At 49.2% G+C, this 22,426-nt stretch overlaps 1 protein-coding gene across 6 annotated transcripts; it reads left to right on the top strand.

Moving 5' to 3' along the window:
* Positions 1 to 6,145: 6,145 nt before the first annotated feature.
* Positions 6,146 to 20,771, top strand: NYX (nyctalopin). 6 transcript variants are annotated; one of them, XM_039729399.1, is made up of 3 exons: positions 11,561 to 14,330; positions 14,512 to 14,587; positions 18,085 to 20,771. In XM_039729399.1, exons 2-3 carry the CDS (start codon positions 14,566 to 14,568, stop codon positions 19,482 to 19,484), a joined length of 1,422 nt encoding a protein of 473 aa, XP_039585333.1. In that variant the 5' UTR covers positions 11,561 to 14,330; positions 14,512 to 14,565; the 3' UTR covers positions 19,485 to 20,771. The 6 variants fall into 6 exon arrangements, with proteins under 6 accessions (XP_039585334.1, XP_039585331.1, XP_039585333.1 ...); XM_039729400.1 differs by lacking the exons at positions 11,561 to 14,330; positions 14,512 to 14,587 and adding an exon at positions 6,146 to 9,225; XM_039729397.1 differs by adding an exon at positions 7,037 to 7,058 and having other exon boundaries at positions 14,238 to 20,771.
* The last annotated feature ends 1,655 nt before the right edge of the window (positions 20,772 to 22,426 follow it).

Raw genomic sequence — 22,426 nt, 5'->3', positions numbered from 1 at the left:
AGCACCACAGCCACTGTGCCTGGGTGGCTGGGTACTAATGGTGCCACTTCTCCTATTTAGGGATGATTATCTGCAACTTTCACTTGTCCTTTCATATCAGTCCCAGGTGAGAGCACTGAGTTTTCCAGGCTTATCAGTGGATTAAAGCTGTCAAGAAAGTAAAAAAACCCAATAATTTCTTCTTAGCTAGCTTATGATAGATAAAGGAACTCTGAAGTATTTCTATTTCTCCCCAAATAGGAAATATCAGATAGACTGTTTCCTGCCTTTCCTCTCAGAAGAATATGGCGTGGGAGGTCTCAGAAGTATTCAATTATTTTTACTTAATCAGGAAGACAAGAGTCTTGGAGCCTTAATAGAGACATATTTTCCTCTCAACGCTTCTCAAACATTTGAACTATATTGGATTTAATGATACAGGAGTTTTAAAGGGGCTGAATAAATCACTACTTTTGCTTTTCCTCAAGTGACATGCTGGTGATAAAGCTTCTGTTTGAGACCTGGTAGACCTTTCAGGAAAAAAAAACAGCATTAAAACCAGACTGAATTCACTGTGTTTAAAACACAGCAGTGGAAAAACATGCCTCAATGACATAAATGTTACTGTTCAGCACAAGAATGTCAAATGTGCATGAGGTTCTTGGAGACCTTGGTTATATTCAGTAAATATATTCAGTTACCAGTGGTAACTTGGAAGACACTTAGGAGCAGGGAAGAGAAGGAGGGATCACTGAACAGAAAGCTGACAAGGGCTGCAGCTGTGCAAGCATGGCTTGGCTGGCTGGAGCTGCAGCATGAAGGCTCTGGTAGGTCACAGCACAGTTTGTTCTTTCTGATTTACGAGTCCCACACTTTGAGCATGTCCTGGCTTTGCTGTGGGAATGGCTTCCAGTGCCCAGGAGTGTGTGCATATCTTACCAGGGATCAGTCTGTCACGAGCGTCAGTCATGGGGCAGCAACTCTGCACACACTGCTGCACTCCCACCTGCTCAAAAAGGCTTTTGCTTTGGAAAATGCAGAGCCAGGGCTGTCACTGCCTTCCAAACAGGACCCTAAGGAGAGCAGTCAGCAGCTGGAAAGGGCACAAGAGGTTCTCATTGCTGTGTGCAGTTAGGGCAAGCTTGTGGTGCATTGCCAGGTGAACGTTGCACCCTGTATTTCCAGCACAGCTCAGCTCAGGTGCTGGTAAGCCAGGGAGAAGGAAAATAAATAAAGCAATATGCTTGCATGTACTGCTAATACATCACATCCTGTTTATTGCACAGAACTCCTCCCACCCTATTAATAAAACGTCCCTAAGGTTTCAAAGTGGAAAACTCAGCAGCTGCTGATGCAAAATGACAAGAGCAGAGTGATGGTGCTTTATGCCACGCACAGATCAAGACTGAAAGCTTTATTTACATGCTGCAAAGCTGTTTGCACAAGGCCTTACCCACTTTGGTGCATGAGAAATCCGGCGATGAAACAATTCAGTTGTGTTACAAAATTAAAAAGCCTTCTAAAGACTTCAGGCATTAAGTGCTCTTTGTGTGCTGCTGTATTACATTCATAAAATACCCAAGCCTGGCTCTAATGGGCTGTAAATGAACTCTTGGTGAAAAATATATCAAAATAAAACTACAGGCAGCCTGGGAAAATGCCTTGCAGGTTCCTCATAAAGACTTCATACCAATTAGCAAAGCCAGTCCCAGAGAGCACATAACGGGCTTTTTACACTAGCCTTGCACATACTGGGATGTTATTTTATTTTTTACAATACCAGTATTTACACCAGCTGTGGCTTTAGTGAGAGAAATGCAAGATTTTCTGTGCGAGCAAGGAAACGGTATCGTTTACAACGGAAGATAAACAAAATTGCTACTACCAGGAAAATGGGAAGTCAGAGCTGTGTGGGCTGAATTCTGTCCTTATTTGGCTTTGGGGAATTATGTGATTTTATTCTATGACTCAGAGTTGTTTTTACAGCATTTGCGTCACCCAGAAATGTTGAATCTGCATAAGACCCAGCATGTTCCAGGAGAGAATATTTTGTTCTGTAATGTGAACTGGCTAGCAGGCACTGACAGGTCTCATGTTTAGCTTTATTATTATTATTATTGTTGTTGTCATCCAGGCATAAACTGCAAGATGTCTCAGAGCTATCAGTTTGTGTTACTGCAGCAAGTATGTGCAGTATCAGGGAAAACCCTAATACCTGGAGAATCGTTTTACAAATCAGCAGCAGTGAATTCCATTTGCTTTCAGCTTGCCTCCTTTGACCTCAGCTCACATGTGGAAAAACACAGCCTGTGTGTGACGTGCATAATGTAACTTCCCTGCTCAGTTCCACCCGGATCTCAACATATTATTTCACTTGCAGAGCCTCACCCGTGGTAGGTGCCACAAATCAGCCACTGCCCTGAAGTGTAAATGCTTGTGTTTTTCCATCCAGGAGGGTGGTTAGAGAATTTGGCACATAATGCTGCAATGAGTTGGCAGAACTGAAAGTAGGTGAGCTCAGACACTGGTCTGAAGAATGCAGCAAATCCAAATTTAGGGCTCTGGAGGCTGGATCACAAGTGCTGCAGCCCTGTGCTACAAAGTGCTGATCTGATACTGGCTCATTCCGCTCGCTCAGATGTGTTCGAGTGTTTCTGAGAAGTTATTTTTGTGCTGGCAGGCTTTGTGAGAGATCAGGTGGTGTCTGCCCATGCGGCTCTGTCTTTCTGCAAGGCTGGAGATCATTTCTGTTCCTGCAGCTGGCACGGAGCTGTCATTGGGAGCCTGACACTGGCACAGGCACTGCTCTGGCTAATTAGGCAGCAGTGGGGTTGTGTGCCCACACCCAGCCCGGGCATCCTGGCAGCCGTGGAGGAGCCTCAGCCCCATCCATTGCTCAGGACAGAGAACAGCTTGGGCAAGGCTGAAATCCAAAGCAAAATGAGTTTGTTTTCTTGTTCCCAAGGGCGGGACACTCACCTTTGACCCCTGCTCCTTGCTGGAGGGCGCTGGCACTGGACTTTGACTCCAGCTCCCTGTGTGGCTGCTTTGGCACCAAGTTTGGACCCGAGGGTGCATTGTGGTGCTAAGGGCCATTCCTATAAAGCAAACTTCCTTCTCTCTCACCTACTTTTTTTTTCTGTTTGTTTGTTTGTTTTTTTTTTTTTTTTTTTTTTAAACAGTGTTTTGAAATTTTTTTCTGTTTTTTTAAACAGTGTTTTGCTAGTGGTGTGCTTTTGGCTTTTGCTTTCCGGTCAGGACAAAAGGGTGAGGCTCAGCAAGGTGCAAGTGTCTCTGCAGCCTGGGAGAGGGAGCACTGCAGTAATTTCCTGTTCTCTGTCTCTCCCCTTGTGTCCAGAGGAGAAAGAAAATGAAGCCTGACATGATTATCAGATAGCTCATTAACTGAATCCCATCAGAAGTGGTCACTCCGCAAATTCTTGGTGATTTAATTCCCCCATTTAATTAATTCCTCCCCTTGAAATTATCAGCTCACATTAGAGACAAATTACCTGTTAATTTTCCATTTGATAATTAGTGCTCTTCTAGGCCTTAGTTAAACTTTCTTGCCTTATGTCAGATTTGATCAAAAGGAGACACCTGAGCCTTTTGATTTATGCTCCTGCTAATGTTAAAATTTCCCCTTTTATGTGTGGAGCACAGACTAAGGCAGGGGTCTGACAGTGCCCACGGCATCTCCTGCAGAGATGGTTCTGTCCCCACCTCTGCTGGGCACTTTTCATGGGCCTGGGAGAGAGAAAGGACAAAAAACCCACCCCGAAAATAGTTACAGTGCACGACTGTGACCTTTGCATCTTCTGCTCTGCCCGAAGTGTCTGAGCGTTGATTTTTTATCTGCCAGGGGCGGTGGCCTCCAGAGGGGTGGCAGTGCAAGGGTTGCATGTGAGAGCTGTGATGGGGGAACTTTCCTGGGCTCTGTCTCTGCCCCTGAGGCTGCTGCTGCATTTTATCTCCAGATTTGTTCCGTGCAAAATGCAGAAGCTGCCCGGGAAACAGAAGGCGATGCTTCCCCCGCCACCCCCCCGGAAATGTTTGCAAATCCCATCTCCTCTTTCGCTGTGTGCTCCTGCCAGAGGCTGCTGGCATTATTTATTCATTTTTGCTGCACAGTGTCATGGTTTCAACAGGAGGGGGGGATAGTCCCCTTTTGATCCGTGCTGGCCCATGCCTTCTGATGGTGGGGCACTCCTCCAGGGGGGGTGGTGGCCTGGGTTTGGCTCTCCTGAAGCTTGGGGCTGCTGCTCTTGGGGCTGCTGCTCACCAGGCAAGCACTGAAAAAGCTGCTGCTTGTCCAGCCCGGGGTTGGTGCCTGGTGGGGAGGGTTTGCTGTGCTGCACAGCTTGTCCTTGCACGCTCCCAGGGCAGGAAAGGCTCAGTTCAGGCTGGTGTGGGGCACAGCTCAGGGCACCTGCTGGGGAGGGCTGGGCTCCCTGCAGGAACCAGGGCTGGCAGCAGAGTCCCAGCCACACCTGATGGAGCCTGCTTGGACTGGGCTGCTTGGTCATGCACAAACAGGGTGGACAAAAGGCAAACACCCCGCAGACTTTGGCATGGAAAAGTGATAGGCACGTTCCAGGCTTGAATAAATAAAATGTTTAGATCTCTTTCAGGTGCTGCCTAGGACTCAGAAAACAGTTCTGGTCAAACATTCAGGCCCAGAACCTCGAGGGTGTTTCAGCATCCATGCTGCTGACATTCCCTGGCATACTCTTAACCCTTTTTAGGTCTCTCAAGTGTGAGTAGAGCCACCCAAACACAGGTGCTGCTGCCTGGCACAGCCCCAGAGCTGCAGGCGTGGGTCTCAGGCAAGGTGTGTCCAGATCTGGGCTTTGCTAGCACAAGCCAACCTCTCTGTACTGTGTCAGTGCCCTGGCTGCTCATCCTGTTCCCCAGGGGATGCTGCTGCCCATTGAGTTGTGCGTGCTCTTCTTGTCCTCACCCTGAGCTTTAGCCCTTCAGCTGGAGACTCTCAAGCACCCACAGCCAGCTTGAGGCACTGGTAGGGTCCCCCAGACTCAATGGGATGCTCTGTCAAGGCACCCACTGAGCATCTTCCCCAAATAATGGTCTGAGAGCATCCCAGCTTGGTGCTTTCATTCATTGCTTCCACAGCCTGCTCTTTATTTTGAACTGCACTGATTGCAGCACAAGCAGCAGGGTTTCCCTATCCAAGGGAAGCATTTCTGTGACACTGCTGAGTCCATTGCTCTGGTGAGAGAGGGACTGTAGAGGCTGTCACCAAGTGCTCCTCAGTGGCTGCTGTGAATGCTCAGAGTGCCAAGGACAGAGAGAGGATGCTTTGGATGCCCCAGAGGTGCTGCCCTATGTGGCCCAGCAGCTCCTTCCCCCTCTCACACCCTCATGTACCAAATGTGTCTCTCCTGTACAGCCCAGTAAGGCTCAGGGAAATGTGAAAGTGCTGCTAACATTAAAAGGAAATAAAAATCATAGTGAGAAATTCTGGATGGAGCACAAGTTTTTTGAGGGCTGTTGTATCTTGCAGAGCCCTGGACTGATTTATTTTTAGTGCTGAACGTCTGATCCTCCATCTCATTTCCCACACGTGTCATTTTTCCTCTCATTTATTTGTTTCCCACCATACAAGGAGGGCAGACACTCTACTCTGTTATAACTCAAATTGGGCATGGTAGCTCCAACAGCTTGTTGAAACACACTCGTGGCTAAAGCCCAGCTGTTGTGGCACAGCTTCTCTGATGAGGGTTTCCCCCACCTGCCTGCAGGCTCCTGTGAGCCCAACACAGCCTGCATCCCTGGATGCAACCCAGAAATGGTCAAGGGATGAGCAGGATGATGCTGTCAAGCTTGCAGAAGCAGAGCTTTCCCTTCCAGCTGCCAGTTGCTAGGCTTGGGACTCAGCACTGATCCCATCCAGGAGTGTCCATCTCTGCCTTTCTCTGCTGCAGAGGAGCTGCATCCTCTGCCACCATCAATTCCATGTCTCAGGAAAAGGTGCTGAACTCCTTGTCCCTCAGGTAACGAGGCCTTTGCAGCTGGCAGGAAGCAGAGTCTTCTGCATGAGCAGAAGTGCTGTACTTCTGTGATCCATAAATACACCCCAGTGTGGGGGATCTGCTCTCTTTGCCGTGTCATGGCTGTGGGGGCTTTTTTTGGCAACACCCAGGGTGGGTATGGAGGAGGAGGTGTCAGCAGCCCATAAAAGCACAGGCAGGGAAGGAGTGGGAAGCAGAATATGTGGGTGTAAATGTGAGCTTATCTCCTGCAGTGGCTGTTCCTCTGCCACCCCCAAGCTCTGCTAGCTTTAATCATCTTAGAGCTGTGCAAAAACTCTGCATAGGTCAGGTGCAGGATGTTTGAGCAGCTGCATTGCTGAGCTGGAGGATCTAAACCCCTTGCTCTTGGGCTTTGTGGAGGTGGCAGACAGCTCCCAATGGCCACAGCTCCTGACCCCAGTGACTGCTCCATCCCCCTCTGGTGTGTCCTGGAGCAATGATGTGTTTCACAGCTGGCCTTGATATATTCAGAAAATGCACAGCCACTGCATACGCAGAAAGGCATGATAAGTTCATGTAACAAATCTTCCAGATGATCTGTGAGTGTGCACTGCTCTAACCTCCTGTTTAGTGTGCTGGTGATTGTGGTATTGAAGTTTATTCCTGATCTGATTCTTTCCTCCTTTCCTGCCTGCCAGCATCTTTGACAGACAACAGAATTCTATTTTAGATCTATACCAGGTAATTACGTTTGCTTGGCATGTTGCAGTGCTCCTTGTTACTTTGCATTCAGAAGTGTTAGTCAGGCAGGGGAAAGTGCCGTGACATGGAGTAAAATCACATTGCAGCCCAGCTGTAGCCCCTCAAGATCCCTTCCTCCAAGAGTCCCAGGGCTTGTGGTTCATTCTCCCAAGTATTTGACCTGGCTACAGAGCAGGATCCTGACATAAATGCCCGAGTTAAGCAGAGACAGCTAAAGTGATGAACCTCACCCAAATATTGACTCTATACAGGTGGGAGAAGGTGGCACAGATCCTGTCCTGAAGCTGGGAGAGATGAATTACCAGGAGGTAAATAAAGTGTCTGGTGAGTCCTGGGAGGGCTGTTGGCTTGGATAATGTATGGCCTGTTGTGCCTTTACTGCAGAAAGGCTGTTTCAAAAGGTGTTTGCAGAGCTGTGTGCAAGTTCATTGTGCACATTTTATGTGGCTGGAGGAGCTTTATCAGGATGAATGGACCCATGAGCACTAAGAGAAATTAAGCAGAACTCCCTGCCACGTCCTTGCCTTCCTGTGTGCACTGTGCAGGCTTCCCATGAGATCACAAGGAGCTGCAGGAGCCCTGCCTTGGGCAGCAGCCTGTGGGAAGCTCCAGACAAAATATACTGAGAAACTCTGCCACCAACTCATGAGGTGCAGAGGGGATCCCCTTGCTTTTTAAACTTCTCAGACAGGAGCCTGAAGGTGGCTGGATGCAATCTTAGCCTCAGACTGTCAACAATTCAAATAACTTTGAAATTCAAGTAACAAGCAAAATTTAAAGATGGATTTAAAGATAGCAAATCAGATATATTTATATAAAACAAATTATTTATTATGACAAATGATTAGACAAAATCAGAATTACTAACTATACAGAATAAAAGCTGAAACTACTAATAGTTATGTAGTATAACATAGTGCACTAAACTAAAGCAGTTGTATTAAAGGTAGCAAAAAGAAACGTTGATGTAATTCACCATACCAACACTGAGAGTGGACAGGTGTCTTTCTCTTAACATAAGGAGCAACCTTGAGGGGCATCCCCACTCAAGGGCAAATCTCCACACTCTGTTCAAGAAGGGGTACCTCAGAAGAACCTATTGTAGGGAAAGTGGACTGGATTTTGAGAATGTAAAGGAGCTGTCAGTCATATGCTTGCAGTCCAGTTTAGCAGCTTATCTGCCAAAGCTTTGCCTTGCTGTCAGGATGCCGATTTGGGCTTGGTGTGCCAGACTGAGTTTCAGCTGAATTCAACACCAAAACAACACAGAGGACCCTTCTCAATCCACCCTGACAGATTTGCAAATAAGACGTTGTCCACTGAGTTCTTGACCACATTCCAGGTCAAAGCATGAGGGGAAAGCATCCTGCCACAATTCCACAGGATAGAAATGACCCCACAGATGGGCTGGAGCAGAGCAGAGCTGCTCCCCGGCTGCTGGAAAATGCAGCGTGAGCCCACACTGTGCCAGGGCTCCCTGCCTGTGTGTGCCCACATCACTGGCACCCTCAGGTGGCACCTCCAGCAGGGAGGGCAGGCTGAAGGTCCAGGTGCTGCCAGTCCTGGGTGTCCCCATCTGCTGTGTGACATGGGAACAGCAGCTGCTCCTTGGGTGCACTCTGGACACTGGGGATGCCCTGAGGCACAGGAGGCAGGGCAGGGCTCCCCTCACCCTGCAGGGGAAGAGGATGCAGCCCTGTTCAGGCTTCAACAGCAGTGGTTTTTCCCTGAACAGAGAGCCCTGAGTACAGCTAGACAATTTAGTCAAGGTCAAGAGTCACAGAGGGAATGTGGGAAACATGGATTCAAGTCCCTCTTCAGTTTTAATTAATACAGATCTGAGCTCAGCTTCCCTCCCCTTCCCCAGGACGACTCTGGGTATTGTGGAGAGTTACCCAGTAGCCCAAATGATGTTTTTCAGCACTACATCCATGCACATGTCCTGCAGTGGGAAGCAGGAACTTGCTTCCCTGGCAGGCAGCCCCTCACTGCACAGCAGCCCTCGCTGCTCCTTTCTTGATGGAAATGTTGCTGTTTGATGGCATGAGAGAGACATGAAACCACATCTGCAGGGTGGGCTGGGAGACATCTCGTGAGCTGATGTAAAACCCAGTGGCCTGGACAGACTTGGAGAGGATTTCTGTCCTGCTCTTACCAAGCAGTGGCAGGATTTGACCTTGATGGAAGCCATGCCCAGGGCTCCTTGTCCTCTTTGTGTGGGGTCTGTGTGATGTCTTACAGAGCTGCTGGCAGAGGTTTGGGCTGACACTGGCCCGTGGTTTGCTGTGCACTGCATCTCTTCAGGCTGCCTACCCTAGAGTGTGCTGTTCCCTTTCAGAAATGCTCCTGCTGCAGCTGCAGGCTCCTGAGCACTCCTGCAGCACGCTTGGCCATCAGGCACCACCTGGGCTGGGGCTGAGAGCTGGTGTTCAGCTTAACCCTCTCCTCTTCCTGCTTTTTTATTGGCTTTAATTCATCACTTTCCACATGGGTAAGTGGCTTTTTGGTGGCTATTTCTTGCCAAGTGCTGCTGCTGGCTGCCTTGTCTCATCCACAGACCAGGTGGTGAAGATTCCTCCTGCAGGATTGCTCCTGCAGGCAGCTGCTGTGCCCTTGGGCTGGGTTTGGGCATCATGAGGTGCTCTCAGTCTACAGTCAGGTGTCCATCAGGAGCCTGTCCCCACTCAGACCACTCTGTGATGGCAGCCCATGTGTGTGTGCAGCAGGGACATGGCTCAGGTGGGATGGTGCTGTGACCTTGAGGCCCTCCTTGCTGAGGATACACAGGGAGAATCTCGTGGGGGGAACCACACAAGCAGCTCTTCTGTCCAAGGGGTGTCTTGAAGTGGTGGTGTTGTCCTGCAGAGGTGGGATCAGGAGAAGGCAGGCTGGCAAGGACATGGCACAGCACCCTGAGGGGGCTGAGCCTGCTGTGAGGGAGATCTGGAGCTTAACGCCTGGGCAAAGTTTGGTGGCCTCAGTCTGCACAAAAATGAAACCCCTGCCTGCAGATGGAAATCTGTCCTCTCTTCTGAGCAGGGGAAAGCTCTTCAGCTCCTTGCTCTCAAAGTCGTGGTTGGCTCCTCAGCTGCTTCTGCACCTCCTGTGGGCAGCCACACCACGCGAGTACCAAGTGCTGTTTGTGGTGGTGGTGCAGGCTGTGCTGCAGCTGCAAAGCCCAGCACACCACACTGCTCCATCCTGCCTGCTCACAGCTCTGCCACAGGACACATCCTCCCTGCCCCAGGCTCAGCCCAGCCGGGCTGTGTGTGACCATCCTGTGTGCAGCCTGCTCCCACAGGCACTGCTGACAGCAGGAGCTCTGCCGGGAAACGCGGAGGCAGCTCCTCCAAAGGTCACCCTGGGGGTTACGAGCACGGAAAGGCTCAGATGTGTGACAAAGCTGTGGCTGTGACAGAGGGGAAGTGTGCACTGTGAGTGCTGTTACAGGAGCTCAGGAAACCAAAGCTTGTGGAAGGAGGAGGGGTTGGGGCGCTCTGTGGCATGAGCACCTCACCCCCAGCACTGGTCCCACGAATGCAAGCAGCTGGGAGAGAGAAAAACCAGGGGAGTGAAGATGTTCAGCCACCAGAGTCAGGCAGCAGCTCTGCTCCTTCACTGCCCTGGGGAAGGCAGCACTTGGCTGGAAGCGTTGGGATGTGCAGTGCTTGGGATCCAGCGGATCCAGCACTGGTGTCATCAAAGCTGCATGGCTGTCTTGCCATCCAACATGAGCCTTGCTGAGGGCCATGGTGGTGCCCACAGGTAAGTGGCTGAAGTGGGTGAGATGAGACCTGTCACCTCCAGTTAGGTAAAATGAGTCCCACCTGCTGTTCTTGGACAAACTTGGAAAATAACAGGAATATTTTACTATGCAAGAAGCAGTCCCCCGTGATAATTTAAAATCATATCAATGTGTATTAGAGATAGGAGCTACCTACAGATCCTTAAGTCACCATCACATGAAATGCCCCTGGCCATGAGGAAATGGGCTTTTGGAAGCAATCTTTGCACCGAGTCTACACAGGATTGTCCTGCAAGGCAGACTTGTCCTCACTGCCAGCTGGTGAAGCTGTGCCAAGGTTTATGTCCCCACAGCACACACCTCTGGAGCAGAGCAGGCTCCTTCAATCAGGACTCAATTCTCCAAATTCTTTTGGTAGAAGATCAGATTTAAAAAGCCATTGTTTTGGTTTTTTTTTCAGTGGCAGCATATCTCTGCAGCTTTCTAGTCTTGTCTCCACTGCCCTGTTGACCACTGGCTTCTCTGACTTCCCAGGGATTAAAAAGAGCAGGATAGGTCATGAGAGGAAACTTTTGGTGGCAAAAAAATTTAACAGCACAGAGATGCAGTAGCACAGTCTGTAGCTTCTGACTCTACCTCCAGCCTGGCAGCCACGGCAGCTTCCCAACACTGAGCATCTCCAGTGTGCTCAGCCCTCAGCATTAACCAGCCATCAGTCATGCTCTAAATGATGCTGAGATGTGGTTTAGAGCCCGAGTTTGTTTCTTTAGAGAATCCATGCTGGTCTCCTTTATGTACACTCTGGTATTTAAGTTTTCCTACCTAAGAAGACAAGAAACTTCTCCTTTTCAGGCCTCTTTCTCACATTGTCATGCCCTTTCGGGGCCAAGGGTTATCAGGAAATGAGTCAGGAGTCACCAGAAGGTCACAAGGTCACTAGGTGCCCTGCTTGTTGCACCTGCAGTGCTCTGCTGAAGCCACTCACAGGGCAATGCTCCCTGACTTTCCTAGAAACTGGGACTGTCGGAACCCAGGACATCTCTCTGGATGCCCTGGATGTCTCATTGCCTCCCAGTCCCAGCTCCCCAGCCTCCCCCAGCACCTGCTGAGGTGTTAATATCTCCTCTGTGCCAGGGGCTGGAGGTGTGCAAGGCTGCTGCTCATGGATGGTGCTCACAGTGCTGTGAGCTGTGGAACTGCTGCTGGGCAGGCAGGAGCTCTGGGGTGCCAGCACGGTGTGGCTGCTGAGGCTGGGGCTGGGAGGGGTCATGATGGGGCAGGAATGGGCTCATGATGGGGCAGGAATGGGATCTCCCAGCTGTTTGACCTCCAGCCACAGTAGGAAATGCAGCGTGGGGCTGGGCTGGCTGCAGTCACTGCCCTGTGTGTGTGGGGTGGATGCTGATGGCACAGCTGCTGTCAGGAGCTCCTGCAGGAGCAAATGCTGTCTGTGCAGGTCTCTGGTGAGGCTGCCTTTCTCAGAGGTGCTCCCTGCCTCCAGCTGCTGCTGCAGCCAGCTTCAGCAGTGTCACCTCATCAGCACTCAGGTGCACTGAGCTGATTGCTCAGGGCACCTACTGCCACTGCCCCCGCCCCCAAAGGGGCTGCTGAGGTGCTCACAGTTTATCAAACCCAGCAGTCCCCAACCCATCAGCCCCACCCACCTGCTGTGCATAGCAGAGGGTCCCAGTGCCCTTCATTTGGAATTGTGTTGGTCCAGCAAGCTGCACCTCTGAGGGAGGTGGTTCTGCTGACCACAGAAACACTCCCAGGGCTCAGTCCTTCATGTCCCACCCCTCCAGCCCTTATATGTGCACATGGAAAAAGAGAGTGAGGCACAGGGGAGCCTCAGCATCTCACAGAAATGTGAGATTCTGTGGTGCAGACCAGCCCCTCCTCATTCCCTGTGAGCAGGTTTAGTGCTGCTGTGTAAACCCAGCTGCAGGTCTAATCCCTGGGGAGCTGCCAGCTGCTCAGACTCCAGTTTGTCCCCAAATCCCACACACCCTCCTCGCCCTCTGCCTTCCCCCTTGCCAACAGCATGTGTGCACCTGGGGAGAGACATTCCTGGTCCCTCTGATAAGGCTGTTGCAAATACTGAGGAAGAAAGAAGAGGGAATGATAGCACTTCCTCCTCCTCTCCTCTCAGTTTCTTCATGGCTGAAAGGTCAGTGATCCTTTCTGTGGTCAGGGAGGTTGTGGTTTCCTGGTATTCCCATGGGAATCAGGGTTTCTGGGGCAGACATCAGCTGCCCCAGCATTGCTGAGGACCCAGCTGGTGCTGGTTCTGTCACCACAAGGTTTCCAGCAGTTTCAGCTCTGTGCTGGAGGCTGCAATGTGCCCGTCTATGGCTTTGCAAATCTCTTTCCTCCTCTGCAAAACAGTGCTGTGCAAAGCACTGAAGTGCAAAGCTGGAGGGTTTATTACAGCAGGTGGTGGGGAAAGGCTTAAAATCCAAAATTCAGCTAAAATCTGTGCTCTGTGGGTCACCCCCTGCCTTCCATCCTGCCCCCAGCACAGCCTGCTTACACACTGTTGGGACAGACAAATTTTCTGAGGTGACAGCCAGATGCCTTAAGACTGAGGGAAAGCCAAACCAAAATAAACCTGATGTAGCTGGGTGCTTTAATTTGCAGGAAGAGCTGTGCAGCAGCAGGCTGAATCTTTCTTGCTGCATCAAGCATAAATTCATCAGGTATTACATTTCCTGGGAAAAAAAATAAAGCAGAATAATTCACTTGGAAATAAAGAGTGGAGCTATTTTTCCCTCTGACACGGTGAATGCAATTACCTAAGGCATGGGAGGCTGAGATAACTCACTGATTCAGCCCCCACTCTCCAAAGAAACCATCATCATTCTGTCAGAAAAGGCTTTAAACTCCAATTCACATCCTGAATGCTAAAACATCACCACATACAGAAGCTGTCCTTATGATTTCCATGCACCAGCTGCTGCATCACAAGGAAAACACACTCATAGACAGGCCCAAATTTATTATTGTCAAGGCCATACACACAGTGCAAGTTCCCTGTGTTTGCTGACCCTTTTTCCCGTGCTGTTGGTGTCTCCCTGTCCATCAGGAGCAATTCCTGTGAAGCAAAGCCCACTGGCACCCTGGTAGTAGTGTGTGAGCCACGCTGGGGCTGGGAAAATGTGCATGGGGGTTGAGAGTCTCAAGCTGTGTCTGTTTGGAGAGCTCAGTGCAGGCAAGCCATAAGCCTGTGATTGCCCCCAAATTTAATTCCATTTAGGCAGCACTCTCCCACCTCTTCTGCCATTACATAATGGGGAGCAGAGTAATGACTTTCAGCAATACTGTTTGAGTGGCAGCAGTCCAATTGGACTGTATTTTTTTTTTAAATGGTGGGGGGAGAGCAGGTTGGCAGAGGGGAGAAAGCATCCGTTTGGTTCGTCTGCAATCCCCGTTTCGCTTTGGGAGCTTTAGAGGACAGACACATTCTTCCATCTCCGCTAATCCTCCTCTGATACAGAGGATTTTCCTGCCATTAAATGATAGCTTGTGAGAAAAAAATGCCAACTTTTCAGAGACTGACTGCTATGGCTAAGGGCAGCCTCATCAGCAGGAGGGAGGACACAGCCACTGCCTGGCCAGGTAAGCAACGCATCCAGATGATTTCTGTTGGGAATTTTGGTTTCCACTCTTTGATGCTAAGCTGGTTACACTTCTCTGTACCAGCACCTATTTCCTGGGGATAGAGCCAGTCCCTTACTGCTGGTGATCCTTTCCCACCTCAGATGAGAGGAATCTGCCTTTGGCATGGCTCGTGGGAAGGACGCAGATGAGCTCCTGAAAAGCAGTGGCACAAAGCTGCAGGATTCCCTGAGAAGGTCAGTGGTGGAAGGAAGATACTCACCAGGAAGGTGCTGGGGACTTCTTCAGTTTGAAAGTGTGTGAGAGAAGAGCATTTTCCTTCATCTTCCTGTCTAAACATAAATCTTTTTGTGGAAAAATGATGCAGGGAAATGACAGAGGATGAAACCCATCTCTATTCTTCCTGTGTGCTTTTAGATCCCTTAAGTTTTCTTGCCAGACCTGAAATGCCACTAGAGAATCATCAAGGTAATGTTTGCCATCGTTCTGAATGGTGAGTATACCCTTATTCTGCATTATCCAGTAGTGGATTAGACAGATCATTTTGAAAGGTGGTGGTGAAATATTCAATTATTACTACCATTGTGTCTTCACCCTTCTTAAGAATCTGCAACCTTTCTTTTTTGTTTCTTTTCCTTTGGTCTCTCACTCTTTTCTTACAAATACTGAGTTACTGTAGTATTTAAAAGAGCAAAAGATATCATCCATGGGAGGAATTTTTTTAATTCTTTAATGTCACAAATGTTTTTGACCTTACTGCTCTATTTCACCCTTTTGTTCAAACACACGTCTCATTTGAGTGCCTAAATGTGTCACTGAGGGGCTGAAAGCTTCCAGTGCTGCCCTTTTTTAGAGAAGGGGAAGGAGTGAGGTAGGAAAGATGGGAATGTTTCAGGCTATGTTGATCAGAGGAGACCTCACCAATGGGGAAGAGCTGATCTCTTTTTCCCTGAGCAACAGCTCTCCAAGGGTTTAGTATGGTTCATTGGAAGATTTTTCCCAAATTTCTTGCCAGGAGAAAGAGGGGAAATTTCCCAACAAAGGCTGCATTGCTGAGGGGTTTCTCTGAGGTCCAGTTTTCTCATTAGATGGTCCTCACACTCTTGCTGTCCATGTCCCACACATTGCAAAGATGCACTTGTAAAAAGAGATCTCAGAAGCCTGCTATGAAATGCCACGAGCAGAAGACCCAGATTTGGCACTTGTGTATATGGAAAACAGGCTGGATATGGCTTGGGGCAGACATTTCCTTTATTGAGTGCTTAGAGGAGAAGCAGGGGGGAAGGAGGGGATCTGGTTATCAGCAGGCTCATTCCTACACTGCCCACCATGTGCTCAGCAGTGGGTGGAGGGCTGCTCTGAAGGCCAGGGATGTGACTGAGCTTGGGCAGCTGGAGCTAAACATGGACCTTGCTCAGAACAGCCTCACCTATAGGACAGCCTATGCACAAATGCCCCTCTGGATGTCACCCTGAACCCACACAAGGCTCCCTACCAGCAGCAGCCCTTGCATCCATCCTTTTCCAGACAACCACCTGCAGTCAGACATTTGGGAACAGGCAAATCCTTAATCTGTCTGGCCCTCAGTTTATGTAACTGCCTAACAAAAACAACATATGCCCCTGTTGGCATGCAGAGGGTGGACTGGTGCAGAGGGGAGCAAACGAGGCAGCCCCTGGGCAGGCTGCACAAAGAATGAGCAATCTGGGACCAGCTTATTGTTCCTCCTCTCGACCTTAAACTCCAGCTGTTGTCAGGAGGATTGAAGGGGACTTTCCTTTAGCTGTGGCTGTTAGATAAGGGCATGGGAAAAAGAGGAAGAGCAGACAAACAAAATGACAACCTGTCTAAAATCCTTTCCACCTCCCAGAGTCCTTCACTATCATTTATCCTTGAAGTGATGTTGTTTTGCTAATTCTCCAGTCACAATAGTGTGCCCAGGCATGATGAGACCTGAATTTTGATGAAGAGGCCACAGCTCATCCTTTTGTCATGCTCTCTGTGTATTCAAATGCCTTTCCTACATGCAATAACCAGAATGGTTTGAACAGACCCAGGCTCCAGGGCAGCTCCTGGGTTGGTGCCCTTCAGCAGGGCCTTGCCCAACAGCTGGTTTTGCAAGCCTCTTTAACACAGGGAGTGTAAACTCCTAAATACAGCCCCGTGCATGCTGTCTTTAGAAAGGATGGAGGAAAGGCAGAGCAATCGTGGCCCAAACTGTCTTTTGTCCTGTACGTTAAAGCCTTAAGGACTGCAAAAATAAAACTTGATGCTTGCTGAAGCTGATGCATCTTGGCATATCAGCTCACAGTCTGTTTTATTAAAAATGCCCATGGGAATACTGCTGTAGAGGGCAATCCCCGTGCTGCAAACCACAGGGAGAGGCAGCCCAGCTGCTGGGAGCTTCCCCCTCTGGACACTCAGCAGGAGTATGGAGGAACCCCCCCGATCCCAGCAGCCCAATAATAGAGGTGGCTGTTGGTAAAGCTGTTGGTATCTCACGTTTTGCTGAAAAAAAAAGAAGAAAAGGGTTATGTTTGCATGGGAGTTAATAAACTGCAGCAGAAAACCATTTTGCAGCAGCAATAGCACCATTTTGTGCTTATGACTACAGCTGGTGGGCTGCTCATTTTGTGGAGGAGAAGGAAGGGTGTGTCTGGGAGCAATTAGGAAAACTGCCTTCAGTTCTTCCTCTCTAATGAGTTTATATTCATGGATTCAGACAAAGGAAGGGACCTAAAAGATCATCTCATTCCAAGCCCCCTGCCATGAGCAGGGACACTTCACTAGATCAGGTTTCTTAGAGCTTCATCCAGCCTGGCCTTGAGCACTGCCAGGGTTGGGGCATCCACAGCTTCTCTGGGTGTCCTGTGTCAATGCCTTACCACCCTCACAGTAAAGAATTTCTTCCATATATCTGACCTAATTTTTTCTCTCTTTCAGAGGGAAAAAGCATTTTGCAGTGAAAAAAAAAATATCAGTTTTCAGATTTTTTTGACTGGATGTTTTTTTCCCTGCAAAATCCCTGTCTGTAGAGGCTGATGTTTCCCAGTCCTTTTGCTCCTTTTTGCTCTTCTCTCATTTCTCCCAAGAGCCTTCTTCTCTTCCCTGTTGTTCACCCACGTGTGTGGGACTAACCTGGGAGGAAACAACAGCCTTGCACCTCCCGTGTCAGGCTGATAAAGGACAGAGTGGCTGCTCCCATCATAAGGCACTATGGTGACTTTTGAGAATTGGCAAAGCAGCAAAAACTGTGCTGGAGATGCAGAGTTTCTCATCCATGATCATGAGATCATGAAGCCAGCAGTCAAACAATATCTCTCAGTTTGTTTTCATCCACACTGTCATAGCAGTACACAGTGGGAATGTGTTTTCAAACACTGCATTGAATCTCCTTGAGAGCTGAGAGTTCCCCTTCCAGTGCTGCACCAGCTCAGGGCTCTGGTGGAGAAACAATGGAAGGAAGGAAGGAAGGAAGGAAGGAAGGAAGGAAGGAAGGAAGGAAGGAAGGAAGGAAGGAAGGAATTTGACACATTTTGGGCAATTAATTGATCTCCCCTGCCCATTGTCAGACTCAGGATATACTGCCATCCCCTTTTCCACACCCAGGAATGCTGTAACCCACACACAGCATTTCTTCAATGCTTCAATGCATTTTCTCCCTGGCCAAACCATGTCCCCATCAGGCAGCAGAGAGAGCCCAAAAGAGACACTTGAGAAATACTGAATTCTAGGTGAGCCCCATCCTGGGGAGAGGAATTAATCAGAGATTATGTTCCACGTGACATATATCCTCAGCAGGTGTAGAAAGTCCAGAAGATTTTTAGGAATTTTACACAAGAGCTCCTCAGTCAGCACTGGTGTACAGGTGGCAATTAGCTTGGCTAAAGGGGAGGAAAAGCAAGTGAAATTTCTTTTTACTGCTCTGACTAATTAATTAGCTAACGATGCATTCTTTTCTCTCCTGGCCTGCCTCTGTGGGGGTGGCAGTGATCCTTTGGGTCCCACGGGTGCACGGGGTGTGGGCCTGCGTGCGCTCCTGCCCTCCCAGCTGCGTGTGCACCCCGGAGAGGAGCTGCTCCGTGCTCTGTGACCGCGCCGGGCTGGGGCAGATCCCCAGCGAGTTCCCCTGCGAAGCCTCCTCCATCAACCTGGATAAAAACAGCATCAAGTTCCTGTCTGAGAGGGCCTTCGGGACGCTGCCCTCCCTCAAATCCCTGTCGCTCAACCACAACAACATCTCCTTCATCACGCCGGGCGCGTTCAAGGGGCTGCCCAGCCTGACGGAGCTGAAGATGGCCCACAACGAGTACATTCGCTATCTCCACACGCGGACCTTCACCGCGCTGCGGCGCCTCGTGAGGCTGGACCTGGCCGACTGCAACCTCTTCAACATCCCAGACAGGATCTTCATCGAGCTGCCAGCTCTGCAGGAGCTGTTCTGCTTCCAGAACAACTTCCGAAGGATTCCGGGCGCCATCAGGGGCATGGAGAACTTGACCCATGTGTACCTGGAGAGAAATAGGATCGAAGCGGTGGCCTACAACTCCCTGCAGGGCCTGACCAAGCTGAAATACCTGAATCTGCAGGACAACAAGATAAATGTCATCCACGAGCGAGCTTTTCAGGGCTGTCAGAGGATGGAGTACCTGTACCTGAATGACAACTTGATCACTGAGCTTCCAGAAAACTCCTTCGATGGCCTGAGGCGCCTGAAGATGCTCAACCTGGGGGGGAATTTTCTCAGGAACATTTCCAACACCTGGTTCCGGGACTTGGGGGAGCTGGAGTTCCTCTACCTGGACCGCAACAGGATCAGCTACATCGAGGAAGGGGCTTTTGAGAACCTCACCAGCCTGGTGGCCCTGCACTTGAACAGCAACAACCTGACCACGCTGCCCTTCTCCGTGTTCGAGCCCGTGTACTTCCTGGGGCGGCTGTACCTCTTCCGCAACCCCTGGGAGTGCGACTGCCGCATCGAGTGGCTCAAGGAGTGGATGGAGAACTACAGGCTGGTCAGGGATATTCCGTGTGCCTCCCCCTCCTCCGTGGCTGGTGTTGATCTGACAGACGTGCTCTTCGAGAGGTCTCCCGAAGGTTACTGCCTCGACCCGGAGGAGCTGAACGTCACGTCTGAGCAGCCGACACCAAGCGAGGAGCCTTGGTCCACCACAGAGAGCAAGTTCAACAGCCTTATCTCCAAACTCTTGCTCCAGATGGGCCTTCCCGAAGAGGTGGCAAATGCCACTGAAGTGTACAGTAACAGCACGCAGCCGGACAGACAGACTGAAGGGGTTTCTTCCAGCGTGAGGGAGGACAGAACCAAGGCTGACTCCTCTTCCTTGTACCTCCCAGCACTTTTGACAGTGATTGTTCTGCTGTGCAAATAGTCCAAGGGCTGCATGGAGCAAGGGTTCTGCTCAAGTCTTTAGATGCTGCACCTACTTAGTCATCAGAGAAAAGTTTTATTGTGGGCCTCTGATACATAACGGGCTCCAAACTCTTCCAGGCTGGGTTTGTTGGATCTGGCTCCAGATTCCCCTGGGAGCTGGTGAATCTGGGTCCCACCCTGGGTGACAAACCTGCCCTGTGGGTGTCCCAGAGCCTCCTGGCTATGCACAGGGAGATGAGCAGCACTATGATCGAATTTTGCCTGGAGATGTGTGATGTTCTGCTGGGAAAGGAGGGAAGAAGGCTCTGTCTGTGGGGTGTTTGTCCCATCAGGCCAGCTTGCGAGAGCAAGATGTTCCATGCTGACTCAGCTTCGTGAGAGCAAGATGAGGCTGCAAAACTGGGCCCCTCTTCGTGTCCTGACAGACACCCACACCCATGGCAGGTGCTGCTGAACAACGGGAAACTATTCCTGATTTCCCCCAGTGGGTGCAGGAGGGAGCAGGGCAGTCCTGGACAACATCCAGGGATGCAGCAGGAAACATGTACAGGCCTCATGGAGACATCCAGGGAACATGTACAGAACTCATGGAAACATCCAAACATGAAGACATCCAGGGAACATGTACAGGCCTCATGGAAACATCTAAACATGGAGACATCCAGGGAACATGTACAGGCCTCATGGAAACATCTAAACATGGAGACATCCAGGGAACATGCACAGGCCTCATGGAAACAAGGAAAGTGCCTGGGGGAGGCACCTGCCCCAGGCAGATCTGGGATGGGCACAGTATTTTTGCTGTGACCACAGGCAGGATTTTGATCCTTTCTCTCCTCCCCGTTGTTCTGATTCTGGTGCAGGAGAACCAGATGGACTCGTGTTTGTCCAAACATTCTTCTCTAAGGCAAAGCTACTTAAACTTATCCTACTTATTCCATAATTTCAATGTGTTTAATTTTTCTGTGAATATATTGTTTCAAGGAATATTTTTTTTATTTGTAGATTATTTCATGGCATGGCAGCAGGGCAGTGCATGGTGATGACAAATGCAACCAGGCCCTATGAATTATTTTGTATTTCCACCACTAATATGTATCTTGTAGTTTTTCATATTATGCCATATTGATAATTTTCTTTTATACAACATCTTAAGTGTTTTATCTTTGAACTTATCAATAACAGCTGCTAATATGACCAGAAAAATGATGTTTTATGTATCAAAGAATATTAATAAAATAATTTGATATTTTACTCACAAAAATAAATTAACTGCTCAAACCTAGGTTTTGGAGTTTTTTTGAGATCCTTGAACAACTCTGGTGATTTTTTTTTGTAGGCTACTCAAATGGGTGCACGAGTGTCCTTTCATAGCCTAGAGCAAATGGCAAGCTATTTATTGCAACATAAGTACTTTCACTTAGAGCCTGACTGTGCTTATGTTTGTGTTAAGCAGCAACACTTGAAAATATAAGTGACTATATAGAGATACACTTCTGTCCAAAAAGATCCACTGCTTTCTAATTAGTGCCAGAGATTTCCAGAGGAAAGCTGAGTCCAGGGAAAACCAAGCCTGCAATGGCTTCTCAGTTATCTGTAGCTTGACCACAGTTTCCCCAGGGAATCAAAATGCCAGATGGTTTGATAAATGCCTATTTGACCTGTTCCGTGAACTAAATTCAATGAGTTTGGATTTCCAGGCTATTTATGAATCCATTAATCTTCTTAAGTGCTAAATTCATCTGAGTATTATAAGAGGCTGTTTTTCAAACCTAGTCCAGCCTGGTGCTGTAGAGGCATATTAGGTTAAGGATGCCTTTACAGGAGCACTGTTTCATCCTGTCAGGGGAGGTTTATCGATAGGCCTGGCACAGATGTAGGGCACAAATGATTGTATTTCACTTCCTATAAGTACAGACACCTCACGAGTGAATTGTTTTTATAACCCACATATTCATTTTCCATGCTGGGGCACATTAAAGCTGAAATCACCTTACTGTGCAATTGCTGAGTAGCTTTCAAGTTAATCAGTGCTTCAAAGATGCAGATCTGAATGTGAAGGGTCTTAAAATGTTGGTTTTGGCAGAGATTGTGCTGTCAGTGATGGGCAAGAGGGCTGTACATTGCACTCAGCTGTGTGACAGCAGGGACACTGACCTTGGGGCTGATGGTTTAAGTGTCTCTTGTGTTCAAACACCTGCCTGGCCCAGAGAGCTTTCCCTGTGCTGCTCTGACACAGCCTGGAGAGTGCTGGCTGACACTGTGCTGGGTGTAATGTCTTCATCTTCCCTGCAGGAACCGGGGCAGACTCCGTGCTCTCCTGCTCTGAAATCCTGCTCTGAGCTGAGAGATCTGCAATCTGTGTTGCCAGTGGCACAGAGCAGCTGGCACATGGCATTCCAAGTGGATTGGGAAAGGTCTGTGAGCCGGTGGTGGCTTTTCTCCTCTCCTCTGTGTTGCTCATTCCTTGAGGAGACACTAGAACTGCCTGCTTTATTCTTTCATGATCCTTGTTTCTAAACTCTTAGCAAATGGCTTGTTTCTCTGATTACTCAGGCAGGTGACAGCGCATAATTACATTTTGTTGGATAAATAGTTTGGATTTTTTCTTTATTTTCTTAGACCAGACTCTCTCAGCAAAATTGTGCTTCAGCTGATAAACCTGAACCAGCTGTTGGTTACAAGTCCATGGCTCAGAGTCCCTTCACAAATGAATGCTGTTTCCAAAATCTGTCTCTGGACTGGGACACCTCCAAAGATGCCAAACCTTTGTCTGTTTGGAATAACTGCAAATATTTTTCAGCAAAGTGATGCTCCCAGCCCTGCCCTCAGCATGAGGTGCTGAGATTTTTTTTGAAGCAATGGGAAGGGATGTGAGCTGCCTGGAGTTAGGATACACCTTCTGACTGAAGATTATTCAGAGAGCTGGTGCTCCCAGGC

Source organism: Passer montanus, unplaced genomic scaffold (genome assembly GCF_014805655.1).
Source record: "Passer montanus isolate IOZ18808 unplaced genomic scaffold, ASM1480565v1 scaffold69, whole genome shotgun sequence".
Classification (NCBI taxonomy): Eukaryota; Metazoa; Chordata; class Aves; order Passeriformes; family Passeridae; genus Passer; species Passer montanus.
Note: the sequence above shows the minus strand (reverse complement) of the source record. Positions and strands in the feature narration are given on the sequence as shown.